The following is a 21,276-nucleotide window of genomic DNA, read 5'->3' on the forward strand; positions in this document are numbered from 1 at the left end:
ATTACTGAAAAATTCTGTGCTTGCACTTCAGACACCATGAATCTAAAAATCAAAAGCAGCTTTTGAAAAATTGGCACTGAAGGATACAATTCAGACATATTATAAAACAACATATTAATCTGTTCAATATACTGCCAGTTCTGCGAAAGAGTACTTTAGTTAAAGTGTGCTGCTAGGCACATCTTTTCTTCCATGTTATTAGGACATCTGATGAGAGAGTACTGAGCTTCTCATCTGTCAAATTCCAACCAGTATAATGCACTGGGACATCACTCCCCAAATTCTGTAATACAGCATTGCTCAGGTTATAAATGATATTAATCACCAAACTTATCTTACAGATCTTTAAACCTGTTTAGTATGAAAGGGAACCTTCCTTTTCTAATCCCTAGTGATCCAGAGGAAACTAAAAAATTTACAAACAGCATTACCTTGTACAATTTTATAAATGACTAACACAATCCATAGTATCAAAGCGTTCAATGATGAATGACAAACGTAGCACTAGGAACACGCACTACATAGCTCAGTATTGCCAGAAATTAGACAGGTGAACTAGAAAGTTGACAGCCGAATCTCTACCACTTTCTGGTCCCCTCACTGTATTTTACGAGTGGAAAACAGTATTGGATAGTTCTTCTTGCGTTAATTTGACACGTGAGAAACTGAAATGCAGAGATTAAGTAACTTTGCAAAAATCACAGCAAATCTTTGAGAGGATATAGCAAGGCAGGACATCGGAGTTCTGGTTAGAATTGTACCTTGGAACCCTGCTTCCCATGCCTTACACAAGGCCCACAATGAGCTGTAGCTTTAGGCTGAAGTTAGTGGATGTTCTGACCATGCAAAGTGATAGAAAACTACAGCTCAGAAGTAAAGATGCTTCGTTACACCAAAAACACCAAGTCTACTAAAACTAGGCTACTAACTAGTCATCTTAAGAAGTCAAGGAAAGCAATTAACAGACATCTTCTTAATTGCAATTAACACACTTGGAGTCAGAAAAGCCATTTTCCTAAACTTTAGAAGAAACTACCAACTGTGCTATAACAGTCTAGGCATCCTACTTAGATCTAGTTAGTAACAGAACTATAGGGATTTTAAAAAAAGCACAGAATTAATGTCCACCCACTCCCACAGTCTCTTGCCTCTTGGAATAAAAAATGGGTCAATTCCCATGAAGTCGTCCATCCACACAAACTCCTTCTCCTTTGTTCTGTCATAAATCTTTAGTTCATTCTTCTGATAACCGGTCAGCTCAAGGAACTGACTCATTTTCTCACATAAGAATGTCAGGCATTTTTCACGAGCTAATAAAGCCATATCAGCTGAGCAGGATGTTGTACCTGTAATTAGGAAAGTTAAGTGTTCTTCAGAACCATAACTAGGCATATTCATCTAATGACTAACGAGACTGAATTCTTTCAGATACTCATTTTGCACAGAACTCTGTTTCAAGTACATATTTGGTGCTAGTACTGAAAGCACCAGTAAGCAAAAGCACTGTAACAGAGAAATTGTTCTATGAGCAACAGCAGTAAAGACATTTTATTTCAAAAAGTCTTTCTTCTGCCATCACTATCATCCTGATCTCGTCATAATTCCCCAAAACTTCTTTCCCTGCATTTCTTGTGGCATTTCACTTTTCCTTCCTCTTCCTCTCTCTCCTATCTACCAGCTGGGCCAGTGGCAAACATACAGGGATGAGTTCTGAGCTATGCCCATGATACTGGCTAGTAGGACCATGCTAGCCTCTGGGCTGGGGGAGTGAGAATAACACATGGTCATGCAGTTAAATACTGTATCACAATATATCAGTTCAGAAGACTTGATAAAAAAACATATGCTTCTTTTAATTGTGTGCTTGCCTTTGAAATATTATCACTACCTGCAATTTACTTAAGCTTGCTGTATTATACAAGCTCACTACTGAAACAGAAAATAACAGGATATTGTAAAATCGAAATGAAAATGTCTACCATAAGTGTCCCATGCTAGCCAAAAAGCATTTTGTCTGCATTCCACTCATACATATCAATACAAATAACTTCCAACTTTTTCGCTATCAAATCAACACTGAAAGACATACCTGATCCTATTCCATCAATGTACACCAAACACGCAGCATGGACAAAAGACATCATTGGAGAAATATAAAGAAGACTATGTTCGTTGGCAGAATCCAACTCTTCACCTTTTGCCATGACATTCATAAAATTAACCCATGATAAGATGTCTCGCACGCTGAGAATACACTGGCGACCAAACTCTTGATTAGTCAGCCATTCAACAAAGTCCATCATAAGCTCTGCTATGTCTGCCCCTGAAAAAAAAAGTCAAAAATTAATGCAATTATCAAAAGAATTTTACTAGTCAAATCTACTATGTTGTCATATAATAAGCATTGTTATAGTGTACATACAACTGTAATGCATGAATGTGGGTAGGTACTCTATTCCCCAACAGGCATGATAACCAAAGAGCAAATTTATGCCTGTGCTATGTTACAGACCCTTTTAAAATTCAAGTACAAAGACAGAGTCCAGCGAATATTAACAGTGAACCTGCTGGCAGAAAACAAAATGCTAGTTCTTTCAATACCTTACATTGGAACTAAGATTTGGCACCGAGGGGCTGGGGATAATTCAGCTACCTAGCTGGTGAATTAAATAAATACTGTCTTGATCTTACTTCTGGCTAGTCACAGAATATATGCTATGAAGGAAGTGCAGAGTCCATAATATTTTGTAACTGTCCCCAGAGAGAAATGTACTTTCAATAAAAGGTACACATCCATGTAAATTCTGAGGAAAGTTTAACAGCAGTAAATAACTTTTTTTCTTAATAATGTTTGAAGTTGAACACACAAGAAATACCTACCTTGATGCTTTATTCCAGTCAGAGACAATCCTGGATGAAGATTGTGTTTTACAATCTGTATCAAATCATCACGGCCATTGCTTTGTGGACACCATATCTCCGTAAATCTATTGCGCAATGCAGGAGAAAGCTGCAAACAAGAAGAACTACATAGCAATTCATTTCACACTACATCCCATTTGACAAGGCCACTTTTTAGATAAAAATTTTGAAAGCGTGTGAATTTTAAAATTTCTAGTAGTGGCATCAATGCAGGATCAGCTGATAAATGAGAAAATTCAAAAGAATATGGAAAAAAAACAAGCTGGTTTGCAAGCACCAAAGCTCCATTTCATTCCAGGTTGCGATGCATCAATCAATGGCTATGTAATCTCTCTTGTCCCTTTGCTTACAGGAGTAAACTATCATATGGAAATTTACCTTCAATTACAACTCCATTCTGTAATTCCTCTTACTCTGCCTGAATTAGTGAAGCAAAATACATTAGCAATGCAGGAATAAATCCGTTTTAAACATTTGTTTTACAAGGTACTGTTTTGTACTGTAGAAATAACCCTAACAGACTGCCCATCTTCTTTTAAGTAAAATAAAGGTCATTTCTTAGTCCTAGGTCACAGTATCCCTTAAAGGTGTTTTTGTTGTTGTTTTTAAACCTGGCTTCTAAATGACTTAAAGCAGAACTTCAGAAACTGATTTTTTTTCCCCACTTACTGAGTAAGGTCTTCAGGGATAATTCATATTCACTGAAAATGAAAAGATGACTTCTAGCTGACTCTTTCTGAGAAGTATTAAAGAGAATAATCTGTTATGCAACTTCACACTACTCGAGACTCATGTTAGAGCTAGATTTGCTTGCTTTATGAGCCACATTTCTTGTACTTGCAATATTCTGATACCAAGCCTACCTAGGGTATTTAGAAGTCTTAAGTTTTCTTCGACATTCTGCTCAGTATTGACTCACTATTGTAAAAATAATAGTACGCAGAAGTGGTGGAGAACAGATGTATCCTAATCTTCCTTTAGAGCAATGAGGCAGACTCCAACCAGAAAGCACTGAATGCCAGAACTGGGATAATGCATTTTTATATTGCACCTCTATCACTAAACAGTTAATATGACCAGAAGATGTATATTATACTTCCAGTTGCTTTGACATTCACCTCTTTTTTCCCAAAGTCACCTCCCGGGTTCATGGTTGCAAAGATACGAAATTTCTTTCCTGCAACCAACAGTTCTACTTCGTTATCCTCATCATCTTGACCACCTTTTTCAGCAAGTACCAATGTCTTCTCAGCTTCAAGAACACTAAAGGGGAGGTTAAAAAAAAATCAATTTAGTTTTTTTCATACTTCATTTGAAATTACTTAAGAATGAAAGTCACGAGAATTGGCCAGATTAAACATCCATTGGCCCAGAAATTGTATTTAAAAAAACACAATATAATCTGTTTGTTTTTCCTAATTGCAAACTTTTTTTTTCAGTCAGAAGGAAACTCTACCCAACTTTGTTGAAAAGGTTCAGCTGAAGTGATTCCTCAAATAGACTTAGCTAATAATGTATATAACTCACAGCTCTCCAGTTCACAAAAACTATGGTAAAATGCATATTCACAGGAGCAGATGAAGAAATCCGCACAATGATCTAGATCTCCCTATGCTGAATCTGTTTTGACTCTGATAGTAACTAGCAAGTCATCTCCTTGTCCTTATCGCAACCCACAAGCTTTTTTCGTCATATCTTCTCCTTGTTTGGCTGAGGAGGTGGAGTAAGAGTGTGACTGTGTGGTGCTTGGTTACCTACTGGTGTTAAACCACAACATAAAGTTAAGTGAACATTATGAAGGAAGGATAACTGCAATGATACAATGGAAAAAGGAAAAAAAAGAAAAAGAAAAAAAGCTTGTAACAGAGTTTGGATATGGTGGAGGAAACAGCTGCTAATCATCTCAACATAAAGGATAATGGAAAAAGACTACAAATGAAAGATACTTCTGCAAACAGACACTCAACTGTGTATTTTAAGATTTGATAGAAAAAAAAGTAGAAAGAAAGCTAGATTCTCCTTCTAGTATTTGAGAAGATGCATCATTTTCAAGAACTCACTGACAAGCTGAAAAATTAATATTGTAAACTAGGGATTTTGCTTGTAGTTTTATTTTCCAGCTTGCCTCATGTTGTGTACTGCTTTTAGATACTGTTCAAACTGTTTTAGTTGAACTGTATTTTATGTTGTTAATTTCTTTATCTAGGGACATGAGCTATAGAATAACTATAGCCTCTCTAAATAGAGTAACTATAGCCTCTCATCATCTTATTTTTGTCCATATAACAAGTACGATAATTAGTGTGCAGATCAGTCTGTAGCAGCACCATAAAGCCAAATGAAAAGCAATGGCTTTCACTAACTAAAGCATTCAAAACAAACATAACCAGTACCAACACATCAAGCAAACCTACACATATCTGCTTTTCAATCAAAGTATCTTTTATTTTTCTAGGTAGATTAAGACTTCAGCAAGACAAGGCAGTTTCATCTTGTCTTACCTTGGTATCTTTTACCTTAGTGATAATTTCAAACAACAAAAATTGTCTAAGAATTACTATGATAAAAACTAGCACATCTAACAGATGGATGAAAATAAAAAACAAAGCAAACTGGCACAGAAGTTGGAAGATGAACAAGTCTAGTCACTTGTGTCATTCTTCCTTTCAGCAAGAACTACATTATTAAGAGAGCAGTTCACCTGGGCCAAGAAACAAGTGTGCCTAAAAAGCTAGATTTACCCTGCTCAAGCTTGTATGATGCTTCATTGAGGATACTTAATACTAAGCACATTTAAGACACATCAACATACCTGTTAAGTCTCTCTAGAACCGAATCATCAGCTAAAGAAATCTCATCAAGCAGAAAAAACCCTTCTTGTTTCATTGCTAAAACAAGAGGTCCATCACACCACTCAAACAGTCTAGAACTATCAGATTCCTCCTACGAAATGGAAAAGAAAATGAAAAATCATTAATAATTGTTACTTTTTGCTTCCATGGTCACAATACCAACTACTACTGATGTGAGACAAACCTGGTCATTTGACCTCTGTCTGACTGGTCGCAGTCCTCCCAGGAAGTCTGAAGTCTCCATGTGCAAATGGCAGTTCACTGAGTATAGCTTCTGATCTGTTAATGCTGCAAAGATCTGACAAATGGTAGTTTTACCACACCTGCAAAAAGTCATTTAGTTGAAAGGGCAAGAATAAAAAACAAAGCTCATTTTGGGCAGGATTCATACTTTCACTGAAGATCTATGAGGTAAAGGCCCTCAGCATGCAAATTTCCTTCTATTCCTTTCCTTGAGATAAACACATGGAAGGTGAGGCCATTATTGGCACAACTGCTGCTGACTTGCACAAGATGCATTTAATTAAAATTTAAATCAATATCTGCACTGATGGATTTCTACAGGCTCAAAAGCAAATTTATTCCACCTTGCCCCTGCGAATCAGTCCTAATATTTCAAGTGAACTGGAGATGCTACCTGTCTGGATCATGCCTAAATCTGAAGAAATAAACTGCTGGGTACCTAGAGTTCCCATTTTACATAAGATATTACTTTTCCCTTTTCCTGTGTTTTTCTTCCTTTCTCTCCCATAAAAATCTACTCTCCAAATTTAAAACGAGCAAATGAGCAGACAGCACCTATTTTTATGACCTCCTTTAGAGCACACAGGAGTGGTGGAAAAGAAAAAAAACCATGCCACACCTATATTCTCTCAACCCCTTAAAACATGCAACATGAATGTGCTCGCAAACAGTGAACTTTCAATTTTACTACTTTCTATATAATTTCTATGTAGTTATACACAATGAAGACAATCCTGTTAAAGACTTCGGCTAAAAGATGTGATTGCCACCCCACAAAAAGAACTGTGGAAAACTGCACTTGCAATTCTGCCATGACAGAGGCTTAAATATCCCAGATCAAAGAAGCACTGAAGCCTACTCAATCATTTTGTGTCTGAGTTGCTGTTGCTGCCGCCCTACAAAAAACTACATCAAAAAAAGCAAGGTTACCCAGTGTCTCCCACCAGCAGTACTGGTTCACCAAACTCCAGGGCTCTTCCCACCAAAATGGCAAGTCTCCTCATCCCTTGAGTCCAGACAATGTGGTTAAAATCTCTGCCCATCACTGACATCTGTGTGGAGAATTTAGCTGCACAACACAAAGCAATCTGTCAGCTTCAGTCACATCTAGAGAACTTCTGATACTTTTTTTTTTTTCTAGGAAACTCACCCAGTAGCTTTTTGACACTTTCCCCTGAGAAGAGAGACTCAGGATATATTTTTTCTTGAAATGCTTTTCAAGGACTCTCTTTATAACATCCACCTCCTCTTGTTTCCTAACTCTGCCTGCCAGAAGCATAAAACCTATAAAACAGGGGAAGAGAAAAATCAATTACTACCAGGTTAATCAGCAACAATATATATATATACTTAATAATTGGGACTAGAAAGCAATTCTGCAGAGACACTTTAAAAAATTGAAGAAAGTAGCATAGCTCACCATCATTTGCTAAGTGCTGAAGCCAGTCATAATCCTTTTCCAGCTGTTCTGCCAATCTGTACCTTTCACCCCAACGGAACAGATCCCGCAAGGTAATGAACCCATGCTTCCCAGCAAAAACTGTTGAACCTCTGCGGTAAGACTGTCATAAGAACAAAACATGAGCCATTTTTTCAGGAACTTGTCTGACCACTTTAAGCAAGATTAATATGACATTCATTCAAACGAACTGTATGCAAAATAAAAACCCCAACTCACGGACCCAAATTACTTATACGTAGGCAATTTCATAGGTACTCAGGAACAAAATAACATAATTAAGTAATAAGTAAAAATAAGAAGAACACAGGTACATGGATTAAAACAAGATCTAAGCAAAAGATTAGGTTCTACACCAAAATGGATGTTAACACTTTTATGTTTTACTTTACTTCAATACAGAAAAATAAACTAAGAACACCCAGTCTAGAAAGCTACAGGAAAAGTGTCCTCTGATTTGTGCTGCTGCAATTGCTTTAAAATATGAGATAGCGTTAGCTAGTTACTAAGTTTTAAGTGTTTGTTAAACATAGGAGCATCAGAACACAGCCAAAATTATTGCTTAAAAATAGTACCAAATTTAGCGTGGCCCAAAAACTGCTACAAATCTATTATTACATTTTCCGCTCAGGCCAGAGAATGATTTTACACTTTAAATCACAAGGCCTTCTGTTATTAATTTTCTTGTCACTGTTGTTGCTGCTAGCCTTCTCCCAAATCTGACATCACCTTCCTTATTTCTCTGTCCTAACCACTGAATTAATTACTTTAGTTGTGGGTTATCTTCACTCAATTGTGGTTTTGTGTCTGCCAGTTCACAAGACCTTCCTCCAAAGGGTATCTGTACTACTTAGCACTGAAATACGTTTGCATGCCTTCTACAAAAAGAAGAAAGACTCATACTTGCAGGTCTAACATGACTTTGACAAGCTTGCTGCAATAAGAAGGTGGCAAACTGCATCGCTTGTGCAGGATGGTTTCCAGTTCAGCGCTTGGCAGTTCATCAAAATGCAGTTCCACAAAACGATTTCTAAAGGCTCTAGACAAAACCTAAAATATGAGAAAATGTTATTGCTTGAACTTTTCCTTCGGTACTACTTATTTTATATGCCTCTTCCTACACATCATAAGGAACATGGTTAGCCCCATAGTATGCAAATTAGCATACACACAAATGTAGGAAGAAAGCATAAGAGACAGTCTAGATGAGGACAAGAGCTTAAAAAACAGACATCAATAATCTAAGTCAAGTCTCTTCTCCAGCACTCTTGAACAAGAAATGCGGCATCAAATACAACAGACTTGAACTCCTCGTTCAGTAAAACACTTAAATCTCAGCTATTCAAAATGAATTAGATATTTAGTATCTGCAAAACAAGCATCTAACCCAAACAGAATCCAGTTGTACTGAAAGTCATTGCACAAATACCTCAACCCTCTACCTCTTGAGAGTTTCATATTAATTCTGTACAATGCATCAGAAAGTTTTCACATTACTCTTCTATGTATGATAAGGACTCATTCCCTAGGGTTGGAGTTACTCAAAGGAAATGATTATACAGACCTTCCTGCCACCATAGAGACCTGGAGGATTCTGTGTAGCAAACAGCATGAAGCGAGGGGCAGCTTTGACAACTTCCTGAGTCTCGGTAATGAACAGCTCCCTGTTATCATCCAACAACCGGTTGAGAGCTTCCAGAACGTCAGTGGGAGCCAAATTCAGTTCATCTAGTACAATCCAGTAACCCTTTCTCATTGCATCTATGAGGATGCCTTAGAGGGAACAGAAAGAGTTCTAGTTAAAATCTAACAAACTAAACCAAACAGAGCAAGCATTGAGACACTTTTAGCAACCAGTTTTCACTCAGTACAAATATTAATTCAGAGAGGAAAGCAACAGTATTGTTTAAGTTGTTGAATTATTTTCTTTATTATGTGCAGTAGGACAAGTAGCGATGAGACAAACGTGAACTCAAGAATTCACTGAAATTCACACGACTATCAATAGGCAAATACTAACTTTATGGAAGGTCTTCTCTCCATTTTGGTAAAACAGGCACATTAGGCAGAAAAGAAAGCAAGCAGTGAAGTAAGACATGAATTTGAAGTGAATGTAATATCCCCACTCACCTTCCTTAAACACCAACTTCCCAGAGGCATCTGATGTATAACAGCCAATATATTCCTGGATGTCGGTATGCTCATGATTGTTAATCCTTACACAATGGTTCCCAGTAGCAGCAGCCAACCAGCGAATTAAACTGGTTTTACCAACAGAGGTCTCTCCTTGAATCAGTACTGGATGAGTCCTAAAAGGTACAACCAAAACAGCAAGTTAAAAGCATGAGTCGTATCTTTCTCATATACAAGGTAACAGCATTATTTGGAATTCAAAATTTCCATAGATCCTTTTGTAACAACATTACCAAGATATCATGATTTAACTCATTTTGAATTTCTAATATCATATACTAATATGGTAACATAAGTAACTTTACCCCCAAGTGCTAACTGCTACCCACAAAGTTGACTGTGAGGGCAGTGAGGCCCTGGCACAGGTTGCCCAGAGAAGCTGTGGATGCCCCATCCCTGGAGGTGTTCAAGGCCAGGCTGGATGGGGCTTTGGGCAACCTGGTCTGGTGGGAGGTGTCCCTGCCTATGGCGGGGGGGTGGGGGGTGGAACTGGATGATCTTTAAGGTCACTTCCAATCCAAACCATTCTGTGATTCTATAAGTTTTTTAATTACAGTGTGAAATAAGCAGGTTATTCTAACTGCTAATTTCTAGATCATCACTTAAATAAAACTCATTATAGCAATAAGATGGTTTAAGAAGAAAAGAAATAGCTATGTAAATTCAAATCAGTGTATAATGAAAAGTTAACTATAAAATAAAAGGAAAATGGACATTACTCATGCTAAACAACAAAGACTAGGTGACACAGTAAGTAATATTTAACTTTTTACTAACAGAAAAAAAAATAAACAAACATACCCTGCAGACACAACTCTGACCATGTCTTTCAGATTAAGCTTAACTGAAGGGGTTAGCACATAAGTCTCATCTACCATAGGTTCTTTATCCCCAGCTGAAATCCAGTATCCTTCTATATTTATAAATTTATCTCCTTGGGGTTTTGGTATTTGCTGAGGAGAGATGACAGCAGAAGTAAAGATTATACAAATGAGTTTCAATTTGCTAATGAAGACAACTACTGTTATACCACTGTAACATTCTCTAAGAAGTCATTTTAAATTACTCCCTGAGCACTCCTGCAGTAAGCACTGTCCCCTTGTCACAGAATGCAAATTTCATGAAAAGCCTGAGCAGATTATTTCAAGGTCACACAGCAGGAATCTTTGCCAGCACCATAAAAATAAAAGTTTCCCAAGACATTCTCCTAGCGCATTTTAAAATACACTTCCAAATGGTAAATTGGCTTTTAACTTTTCATATACATAATAGTTGCTGCCACGAAGGTTTTTATTCTGAAACAAATACACATCTCTTACAACTGGCTTTCCTATCCCAGCTGCCCACTCAGCCATGCAAATGCATTCTGGGCTCTCAGAACTAGTAAGGTTCTTCCTTTCCCACTAGAGACAAACCAAAGATGTTTGCTTTATATCCATATATACGACATTTAGAATCTAAAAATGAAAAGCCTGTGAAAGCTCCTCATAAACCTGTAAGCTTTAGAATTGAAGTCACTATTATATTATGCTGCCTACACTTGACAATGCTATAATCACCAGTCCTTCATTTTTTTTGTACTAATGAATAAACCAGCTAACATATGGGCATTTCATACTTCATACAGAGACACAATTACTAAGGAACTGCTTTTTGAAGGAAAAAAGTTAAGTTCTTTCATACAGAAAAAAAAAACATGACTGTGAGATTATGTGAAGGAAATGTGGGAGAAAAAAGGCACAGAAAGCTACTCAAAATAAATTCTGCTCTGAAAATCAACCAGCTCAAAATAGGCCTTGTTACCTACCTGCTTGAGAAGACTTTTGATGTTGCCAGAGACTATATGCTGGCAAATTAGCTTTTGAACTATTGGATGAGAAATTCTGTCAAGCTGCGTCAGAAAGCTCAAACAGAAGCCCTAAGAAAAAAAAGTTATTGCCAGTGAATAAGTGAAAAATGATTAGGAGGAAAAAGACAAAAACAGACAAACAATTAAAAGAATTATTTGACTTCAACACTGCACCCAGAAGAGGTTTTTCCTTTACCCAAACAGACTCTGTAGTGAATACACAAACGGAAATAAACCCCGACATAGGTAATCACCTCATACAGCGAGCGTGGTATGCTGCTACATGGATTAGATGCTGCAAATCTCAACGCCCTGCAAAGCGTACGGAGACTGTAATGAGGTCTGTGGCCAGTTCCATCCACCAGCTTTGTTTCTGCTTCCTTTCTCACAGCTAAGTAAAAGCTGTAAAAATAAAGAGTGCAACCAGTTCCAGTTACATAGTGTTTTCAGTGATTAGAGCATTGCTCTAAGGAATTAATCCCAAAGTACGACCACTTAAGCTTATCTCCAACTGCTGCTTTCTTTAGAAGCTCTAGGCTGGGGAAGCCATGCCACACTCTGCTATCAGTATAATCAGTGAAACAAACCAATAGAATATTTCAGAACCTTATTTTTGAGAGAGCTTGATACACAGAGAATAACTGTAAACTAGAAGTATCCTAAGCATTTAACAGTTCTTCAGTGAGATTATATGCCTTATTCTATGGGAAAGAAAGGTTACTTGTTAAACACACAAGATTTTAATTGATGTAACCTAGAGAAACAAAACGTTTTCCATCTCTAAGATGGAAAAGAAGGTTGCAACAAGAGTGTTTTTTAACTGGTGTCACCAAGAAAGCATTTCTGAAATAGAGAAAGCGAATCTCCTCCCCATGAGTACAGAAACCTTCAGAATGAAGATGACATCTACCCTGCTTTCTAAGGCTGTGAGAATTGCTACGTATGGAGCACTATTGTTTCCTTAAACAGTCCAACCACAGATTAGTTGTGTACTTCCTTTTTGTGCTTTATTCCATCAAGGATTTCAAGAGATTACAACCAACTTACTTCACAATTCCTTGCACTGTGTTTTTGCTCACGTTCAAGCCTCTAAGGTAATCCATAATAAGAACTTGCAAGTCTCCTTCATTTCTCAATTCTTCTACATAAAGTTCAGTAAACCTTTAAGAGTCAAATCAATCCATAACATTTAGACATCTGACAACATTAGAAAAAATTCTGAAAATTCTTTTTGACAAATGCAAATACAAATTCACTTTAACTTAACAAGCCACATCGAATATTTCAGCTTCATTGTTCTGCATCACATTCTCTTTCTTTCCTCTCCTTTCACTATTAACCCCAGCGAGCTAGTAGCAATTAAATCTTACTTTCTCACTAATAACTGCAAATGATTAGTTGCATGTAGTAACTGCATATGTACACTTTTGCACAGTGTCCATGAAACTCATGGAGGACTGCATGCGCAACTTCCAGAAAAAATGTAATACAAGGGGAAGACCTTTGCATTTGGGAACAGTACTGAGGAATGAATTTGCCACATCTCCAGTTTTCCCGGCCACAGCTTAAATTCCAGTATTCTAAATATCGTGCATCTGTTCTACCATGTAATCCACCTTTCTTCTGAGTGAACAAGGCTTAATACATAGTTTTTTGCAAGGATCATCAGCACTTACAAGTTTCCAAGTGTAAGGCTGCTGAAGAGACATAAAGCACTTGCATTTATTATCTCCAGTAGGCATATAAACTGCTGCAGAAGCACTCCCAGGCACTGATGTTTTAATTGTAAAAAAAAAAAAAAGATCATTCACCTGTCCCTGGTGACAACACTCTACACTACCACTAGACCCTTTGTTCACGTTCAGCAACTTTACATACTTACTTTCCTGATCCTATTCCATAAAAAACATTCACCATGATATGGAATTCACCTGTCACAGGAAGCCAGAGTTCACACTTATCCTGAGGCTTCAAATAAGGCATTCTTTGCTGGTTCAATTCATAAGGCTAGTTAAAGTCACGGTCTTTTTCAGAGTTTAAGTATTTTATCTTTTTTTTTTCTCCTACCTGTTTCTTATTCCTGGAGGAAGATTTCTCTTTCCAACATCCGTAGCTGGATTCATGCATGCAAACAAGCGAAAATCAGGGTGACGTACAAGAGGCTCTAAAGGAAAACAGGAATGTAACAAAGGATTAGTTAAACACAGGATATTTATTACATTAAATTAAGTAAATTTCTTCTAAACCAGTTTTCTATTACTGCATTACTATGTTTTCTTAAAATGCCAGGGTGATAAGTCTTCGGAGAGTAACACCATAGAATTTCGTAGAAGTATTCCTGCATCTTTACAACAGCCATAGCAAGTGGAACCTTTACTTTGATTCGTGCATAGCACGACGTTTTTACTACACTGAATATTTCATAAATTGTATAACCCCTAAAATGAGGAACTCCTTTTGTGTCTTTCAGAACAATGGTAGCACTTCTGTTGGCCAGAAAGAAAGGACAGCCTCAGGAGCTCATAGAACATTTGTCTCTAGTTGCAGCTCTAGAAAATGCTATTTAGCAGTTGCATTTTTCACCTTTGGATCTGTACTGGGTCTGGCTGTGATGGAGTTATCTTTCTTCATAGCAGTCCCCATGGTGCTGCGTTTTGGATTTGGGGCTAAAACACTTAATAGCACACTGATGTTTTGCCTGTTGCTGAATTGTGCTTGCACAGCCTTATGTTTCCCCCCCACGCCCCCAACTCATCAAGTGGCCTGGGGATGAGCAAAGCTGAGAAGTGACACAGCTGGGGCAGCTGTCCCAAATGGGCCAACAGCATAAAAAACATCATGTTCAGCAATATGAACTGGAACAGAGGAAGAAGGGATGGTGATTTTTGAATATAGAAATAGTACCTGTGTCTCCTCTGTCTAGTAACACCAGTGACCCAGATGATCCTTCCAATAAACCACTCAGACACTCTAAAGTCTCTGCTGCAGCCAAGTTAATCTCGTCCAATAAAATCCACTCTCCTTTTTTTACTGCTTGTGCCAGAGTACCCTAAAAAGAAGATCTATTTGTTAATCATATCACTAGCAGTAATATCTCATCTAAAGCATCAGCATATTGGAAATACTTGTATTGCAGTCTATGGGTTGATCAGATGAATGGCAGTCTCAGATTATTTTTTTTTTTACAGCAATAACAGTTTTTCTGCTCTCCCTCAATGACAGCAATTACTTTGTAAGTCATAAAAGCCAGACAGTTACCATACTTATCAACTACCATTTAGATTTGCACATTTATAACAGAATTAACCTTTCTGGTTTGTGCAATGTTGGCTGTCAGTGATATCTATCACTGTGGTGCATAAGCTTCACTGACAACACTAAGAATAAGATGGTTCATCTAAAGAAAATCAAACAATGTCAAAAGCAGTATTGTATTTCTCAGTGAGCTACTTGATAAACTAAAACTATACTTAGGTCAAAGGTTCCCCTACCATTTACGTAGTCATTTTCAGAAAGAGGGACGGTCATTTATACTAAATCTGAGAGCATGTATTCAGACTAACAGGATGACAAGGAACAGCCATGCACAAAACATTATAGTTTCCCCCATTGCATACAATGTCACTAGACTATTACACCATGGATTTGAAACATTTCAAAAAAAAATTACTTCCAGAAACATAGTACAGATTCTTATAATTAAATACTTCACAGGTAGCCCTAGGCACGAGGATGTCCTACCGGAGATCGGTCAAGATGTATTTTGTAATCTCATCCATTTAAAGAGATTATATGCCATACTGCTGATATTCTTTTATCATTAATCCTTACTACACAGCATTGAGTTAATGTGTTACCACCAACATTCTTTTTCTCCCTCCCTCCCCTTCAAGTTGTTCCACATAGTTATCATGGAACAAGTTCTACTTCACAGCAAGAGATTCTTGCCAGGATGTTATTTGTATAATACTGATTTCAACATCTTATAAATGTTCCTCCTCATTCTTCCCAGCATCAAAATGCAACACTCTAAATACCTCTACAAATGCGAAGAGAAGAGCATTTTCTGTCATTCTCATCTGTTGATGAGCATGATTCAGTTTAAGACCAAATGCCTCCCACTTCTCCTTCAGTGGTGAACCTGTAACCAAAACAAAATTTGAGTTTGCACCAACAGAACAACAGCACACAAATGCTTAAAAACAGTATTTTATAGAATCATAATATCATTTACGTTGGAAAAGACCTTCAAGTCCAACCGCCAACTTGACCTACCAAGTCCCATCACTAACCATATCCCTTAGTGCCACATCCACATGTCTATCAAGCTGTTTCAAGCACAAATACAAAGCTAAGCTTGGCTGAGTACCAAAAACATTCAAGTTCTACAGTAGACATCTCATGAATTTAAATATATATATATTTTTATATATCAACTTTTTTTTTTTTTTAGCTGTACACTGTTGACATATAATTTGCTATTCATTGTAAAGCGTCCTAGCTTAGAATAAATATTTATGCTGGCAATTCACTTGAATTGGCACGACTGTTACCACTCTAATTCCCAAGGACAGCAAGAGACATCTCAGAAAAATAAAAGCAAATTTACAAGCCTTACAACAGAACAGATTAACAACGACCACTTCAGTATCAGTAAAAATACTGCTGCTTATCAGTTATAGAATTGTTTACTGTTGTACTTATTTCAGTTACTCGCTTAAAGTCACAGCTTGATGCATATGCAGCATCATGACTTAAACTGCCAGCTTTCCAAGTTACAGTAGATTTCAGCTTTTCTGTATTTTAGGATTGTCGATAAGTGCAATAAGTACTCTTTAATGCCTCATCTCTTTTGACGTTTGTGCATATTTGTTTTTATATCCGCATATTCAGAGGAATCAATTAAAAGAAAGGGGAAGAAGAGGTTCATAATTAAGTTTACTTGGCCCATACTACACAAAAGCTACAACTTCATTTGTTTAGCAGGTCTAGGACCAGAAGCCACTCCATGAAAGGCACAGTATCAGTATTGCATCTGTCCCAAGTAGGTAGAGAAGTATAAAACAAGAAAAACCGTTACCCAGAGACAAAAGACAGCAAATTACAGCAAAGCACTGGTCAAGTCAGCATCACCAACACTGAAACCAAGTCACCAGCAAGCTCTTATCAAGCTTTTAAAGTCATTATTACCCTAAGTGAATTATTACTTTGTGGGTTTCTTTTGTTTTGTTTTGCTTAGCTTTCAAAATAGGTGGTATTTGCTGAGACCTAATGAGATTCCAGGTCTGAAAGTATGAATGATTCATATGCAAGACTGACACAAACAGCTAGGACTGTTCACCAACACTGCAAACAAGTAACACAGTGAGTGGAGATGGGATGTCAAGGGCATCATAGGTCAGACAAGCCAAACTTAACTCTGTCAGACATAGCAAACAAACAGCAGTGATCGGTTAGAAAAAAAGACCTTTCTAACAGTATTTTGAATGCCTTGCTGTAGACCAAGGCTGCATTTTTCAAAACGAGAAGAAACGTATGTAATAAAGGGGGGGTGAATGAAAAACGGAAAAGACAACCAATGAACAAAAATTCACCACTACTTGTCTACTCTCTGCAACAGTTCATCTGTGTTCATCTGAATTCTCACCAGATGCATTTTCTTTTGTTTCCTTATTAACTGCAGATTTATGAATATGTTGCATTAGTTTTAGCAGATCATGCCAACGTTTCTGTCTGTAGCAGGTCTGAATGTGTCCCAGGAATGTTTGATTTTTCTTTCTAGAAAACGTTTGATAGAAGAGTTCTTCAAACGACTCTCGCAGAGGTAGCCAGATCAGCTTGTTATCCACAGGCTTATAACTGAAGAGAAGCAAAAGAGTAATTACTTGTTTGTCATTGTCATGGAGGAACAGGAACTAACATTTGTGTACTAACAAAAGCATTTTGAAATGGAAGCAGTACCGTGCATTAGGGAACCCAAGTTTCCAAAGGCTTTTTGCACATATTTAAACTACTAAGTCCAGACTGCCCCAGTCAGTGAAGTAGTGTTGCTACTACTCACTAATATGTCTAGTGAATATTACATTGGAATTATACTGAACTGCTTAGCCATTTTTAAAGCAACATTGGGTTCTGCTTTTAAATCTCTTCGTCACATACACTCAATACATTCATACGTTTCAGTGAAACTGCATGTGTTCTTCAGCAAGGAGAGCAAGATTTCTGCATGTAAAGGTAAGAAGGTAAGACATTACACTACTATGAAACAGGTCTGCATCTAAAAACATTTCTTTGACAACACAACAATGCTTTCAACTAGTAACTTTTTCTTATACTGCCGATTTGTTACACAAAACAGACCAAACAGCAGTCAGTGACTTACCCTCCTAGCAGATCAGCAGTGTCACTTTGTTGGTTCATGTTGACAACCCTCAGGTGGTGTCCTTGAAAAAGAAATAGAAAGCACATCAACTTGTTTCTGCGTTTTGTGCTGCTGTTGTTGCCTTTTTTTTCTTTTTATCATCTTTGTACAAGTTAGTCTTCACATTTCATTTACCTGTAATATGAGCGAGGTACTGAACAGTTGAAGTTTTGCCAGTTCCTGTTTCACCAACCAAGAGCACAGGCTCTCCTTTGACAACACAAACTGCAAGCTGCTCAATCAATACTGCTGACGGCCGTGTGGCAGCAAAGGTTTGCTTTGTTCTGACAAAATAAAGGAAGCTATTAAAAGCCAAGATTTATCCAACAGCTCGTTTCAATTTTACCCTTATTGTTTTTTAGAGAAGTAGTTGAATTGAGGATTTGTTTTTATTATTACTATTTTTTATTAAAAATAAGGTTTTGAAAAATACTACTTCTGAAACACCCTTGTAAGTATTATATAAGGCACTTACTTTCCTCAACATACAACCTAGAAATTCAGGACTCTCAAAGAAGTTCCTGGACAGTGGAATTACTGCCACATACTACAAAGACAGTCAAAATCTTATTACAACATCTGCGGATCCAAACTGCTTTGAAGAACTCTAGGACAAAAGAACCTGAAAATCCCTATGCTTTGGCAGCCAGAAGAACTATGATGCAGACAGCTTTAAAGACACACAATGTAAAACTCAGATCACAAGAGAAAGAACTCATCACATTTGAGTTGAGATTATTTGATTTGCACTTTTTAATTGTGTTACTTCCAGTCTATTCTATTTCAACACAAAATGTTTCAATTCAAATGAAAACCAAAAGCTATTCTACCTTTTTACGGTAAGAGCCAGGGTTTGTTTCTTCATGAGGCGCACTCTTCCCACAGAAACTTCTTGGTCCCTTAATAAAATTTCTGGTTTATACAGCTCGCAAAAGAACTCTACCTGTGAAGAAAACGTCAAGGTTACCAATAACAATGTTGCCTGCAACATCACACTGAGAACACCCTTGGCAGAGGAGAATACATTTCTGTAATGAAATAATGGAAAGAAGTCAAACAGGAGTTTCAGGGATCCATCTGTCCCCTCAGCTGAAAAGTTTTTCCGTCCTGAAGTAACAGTGGAGGACATTTGCTTCATAATAAAACTTTTATGGTCAGAAATAGCTGACAAAGTAACCATTCAGTTTAACTCAGCTGTTTATATCACACAATATTAGTATATAGATGAGCTCTACAGCTTTGGAATTGACAATTACAGAACATGTTTGACATGTTTGTTTCTGGACTCCTCATTTAAGTGATTAATTAAGAACTGGGGTGGGGAAACCACACAGAGTGGGAGGGGAAGACAACACTCTTTACACTTCTACTACTCTGTGAATCTAGCAGTGTCATGTGCTTAGGTAACTGCAGACTTTCAGCTGTGTCATGCTTCTTTTGCACGAAGCCATTTGAAATGTGCTCTGAAATAAGCTCACTGCAACTTTCAGAGAAAATAAAACGGCTGAAAATAAAACAATAAGAAGTAGACGTCAGGATTGCAGAGAAAGAACAAAAGCGTGTGAAGGGTAGAGAGATGGGCATATTTTTTAAGAAAAATATTAGAACACAGTACATATAAATGAACCACAAGAAAAAATCAACTTATGTAATATTACCAATAAACATCAGGTTAATTATGTCTTAACATACCTTTTTCTTGGAAATATTTAGTTTACTTCCAATAACTTTTGCCATTTTCTGTCTGCTTCCTTGGTTGGACAGCATAGCCGTGAAACAGTCCAATGCCTGTCAAGGGGAAAACAAAACAACTTATAAAATTTGTATTGAATATGGTATTATATGAGAAGCACCATCTTTATTTTTATGAGGCTGAACCCAATCCAACAAAGGCAAATACAATTATTTCATCATTGTTGGATGAATTCAAGCAATGAAGTTCAAAAGAGATGAAATAGGAAGTTCTGAACTCTGTAATGTAGTGGGTTTATACTGAACCCACCCTATAAAAAGTAAAAGCTTTTCATAGCCAGTCACAGAAGCTATTTTCAGACGACTGGAGCAAAATGAAAGAAGTGATGTTCCAAGATCTCACAACCTTAAAAATGGCCTGACTGATGCACACCTAAAAAAAAATCAAAACCTGGAACATAAGTTCCCATATAAGAAGTAGGAAAGATGTCCCATATTTCAACAAAAAGGGAGTACCTTAAAATTACCCTGCAAATTTAAGTATCTAATTCTGCTGAGGGATTCAGATACTGTTTCACAAAGGACACAAGACTAAGGAGAACAGAGCAGACAGCTATCACTAGGATATAGCTTTGACTGAAACATGATCGGCCAAGAAGCTCCACCACTGAGCTGTGCTAATGTCACAAAACATGGCACACCAGCCAGTACTAACCTGAGAGGGATTAAGCCCTCTTAGCATTCAGTAAATTCAGACACACAACATTTAAGACACCTAACACACACACACACTGTATGGATGCATGTATTATGAAGTAAGTGCATACCAAGGATTCAGCATTAGCAGTATCATCAAATAAACATGGCTCCAATGCTGTGAATAGACTCAGATACTGACTCTCTATGCCTGTGGACATCACTAAGTGATGCGCTCCCCACTATCTCCATTACCTAAGGGATATTCAGCAGCAGCATACTAGTGCCTCATTGCAGAATAGTGAAGGTTTTTTTAGTTTGTTTTTTTTTTAGTTTCTTACTATTCTAGCTTGCTAGTGATAAGTAACAAATTACCGTAATCTCCCTATGCTGAGTCTGTTTTGCCCATGAGTGATCTCCCTGTCCTTATCTCAACCCTTGAGCCCTTGTCACCATATTTTCTCCCCCTTTCCCTTTGAGGAAGTAGAGTGAAAGAGCAGTTGTGGTGGAGTTCAGCTGCCCACCTGAGTAAAAACCACCATCCTGAGACAGAGCTAATTTTCTTCGCAGGGGCTCACACAATGTTGTGTTCTGGATTTTTGATGGAAGTACTGGTGATAATAGACCAGTATTTTTAGCTGTTGCAGAGCAGTGCTCACATAGAGCCAAGAACTTCATGCCAGCAAGGAGGCTGGGCATGCAGAAGAAAGAAGCTGGGAGGGAACAGCCAGGACAGCTGACCCTTCTAATTTTGGAAGCACTTCTGATAAATACTTTTTAATTTTCCCTCTTTCTGAGATATCCACAGTAAGGTTTTATAGTAAATATAGCTTCTGAGTAACAAGTAGCAAACACCAAGTACATCTAATACTTTAAAGACTCAACTAAACCTAGGGCCTTTTCCTTGTTGCATACAAAATGTGCAGTGCAAGTGAATGAAATGAATGTT

General features: G+C 37.4%; 1 protein-coding gene across 1 annotated transcript in view; it reads right to left on the reverse strand.

Annotated features, from left to right (window-relative positions):
* Positions 1-21,276, reverse strand: part of MDN1 (midasin AAA ATPase 1) — a 99,056-nt gene that overhangs the window by 59,035 nt on the left and 18,745 nt on the right. Inside the window, 25 exon segments of the mRNA XM_040551200.1 lie at positions 1,149-1,346; positions 2,090-2,323; positions 2,881-3,010; positions 4,041-4,185; positions 5,735-5,865; positions 5,959-6,097; positions 6,948-7,086; positions 7,168-7,212; positions 7,215-7,301; positions 7,438-7,579; positions 8,380-8,526; positions 9,041-9,249; positions 9,607-9,785; positions 10,471-10,622; positions 11,477-11,587; positions 11,773-11,920; positions 12,566-12,679; positions 13,586-13,682; positions 14,423-14,567; positions 15,556-15,659; positions 17,166-17,377; positions 17,901-17,961; positions 18,075-18,223; positions 18,770-18,882; positions 19,632-19,727. Of these exon segments, the coding sequence (XP_040407134.1) occupies positions 1,149-1,346; positions 2,090-2,323; positions 2,881-3,010; positions 4,041-4,185; positions 5,735-5,865; positions 5,959-6,097; positions 6,948-7,086; positions 7,168-7,212; positions 7,215-7,301; positions 7,438-7,579; positions 8,380-8,526; positions 9,041-9,249; positions 9,607-9,785; positions 10,471-10,622; positions 11,477-11,587; positions 11,773-11,920; positions 12,566-12,679; positions 13,586-13,682; positions 14,423-14,567; positions 15,556-15,659; positions 17,166-17,377; positions 17,901-17,961; positions 18,075-18,223; positions 18,770-18,882; positions 19,632-19,727 (3,427 nt within the window).

This window comes from Cygnus olor, chromosome 3, assembly GCF_009769625.2.
Source record: "Cygnus olor isolate bCygOlo1 chromosome 3, bCygOlo1.pri.v2, whole genome shotgun sequence".
Lineage (NCBI taxonomy): Eukaryota > Metazoa > Chordata > Aves > Anseriformes > Anatidae > Cygnus > Cygnus olor.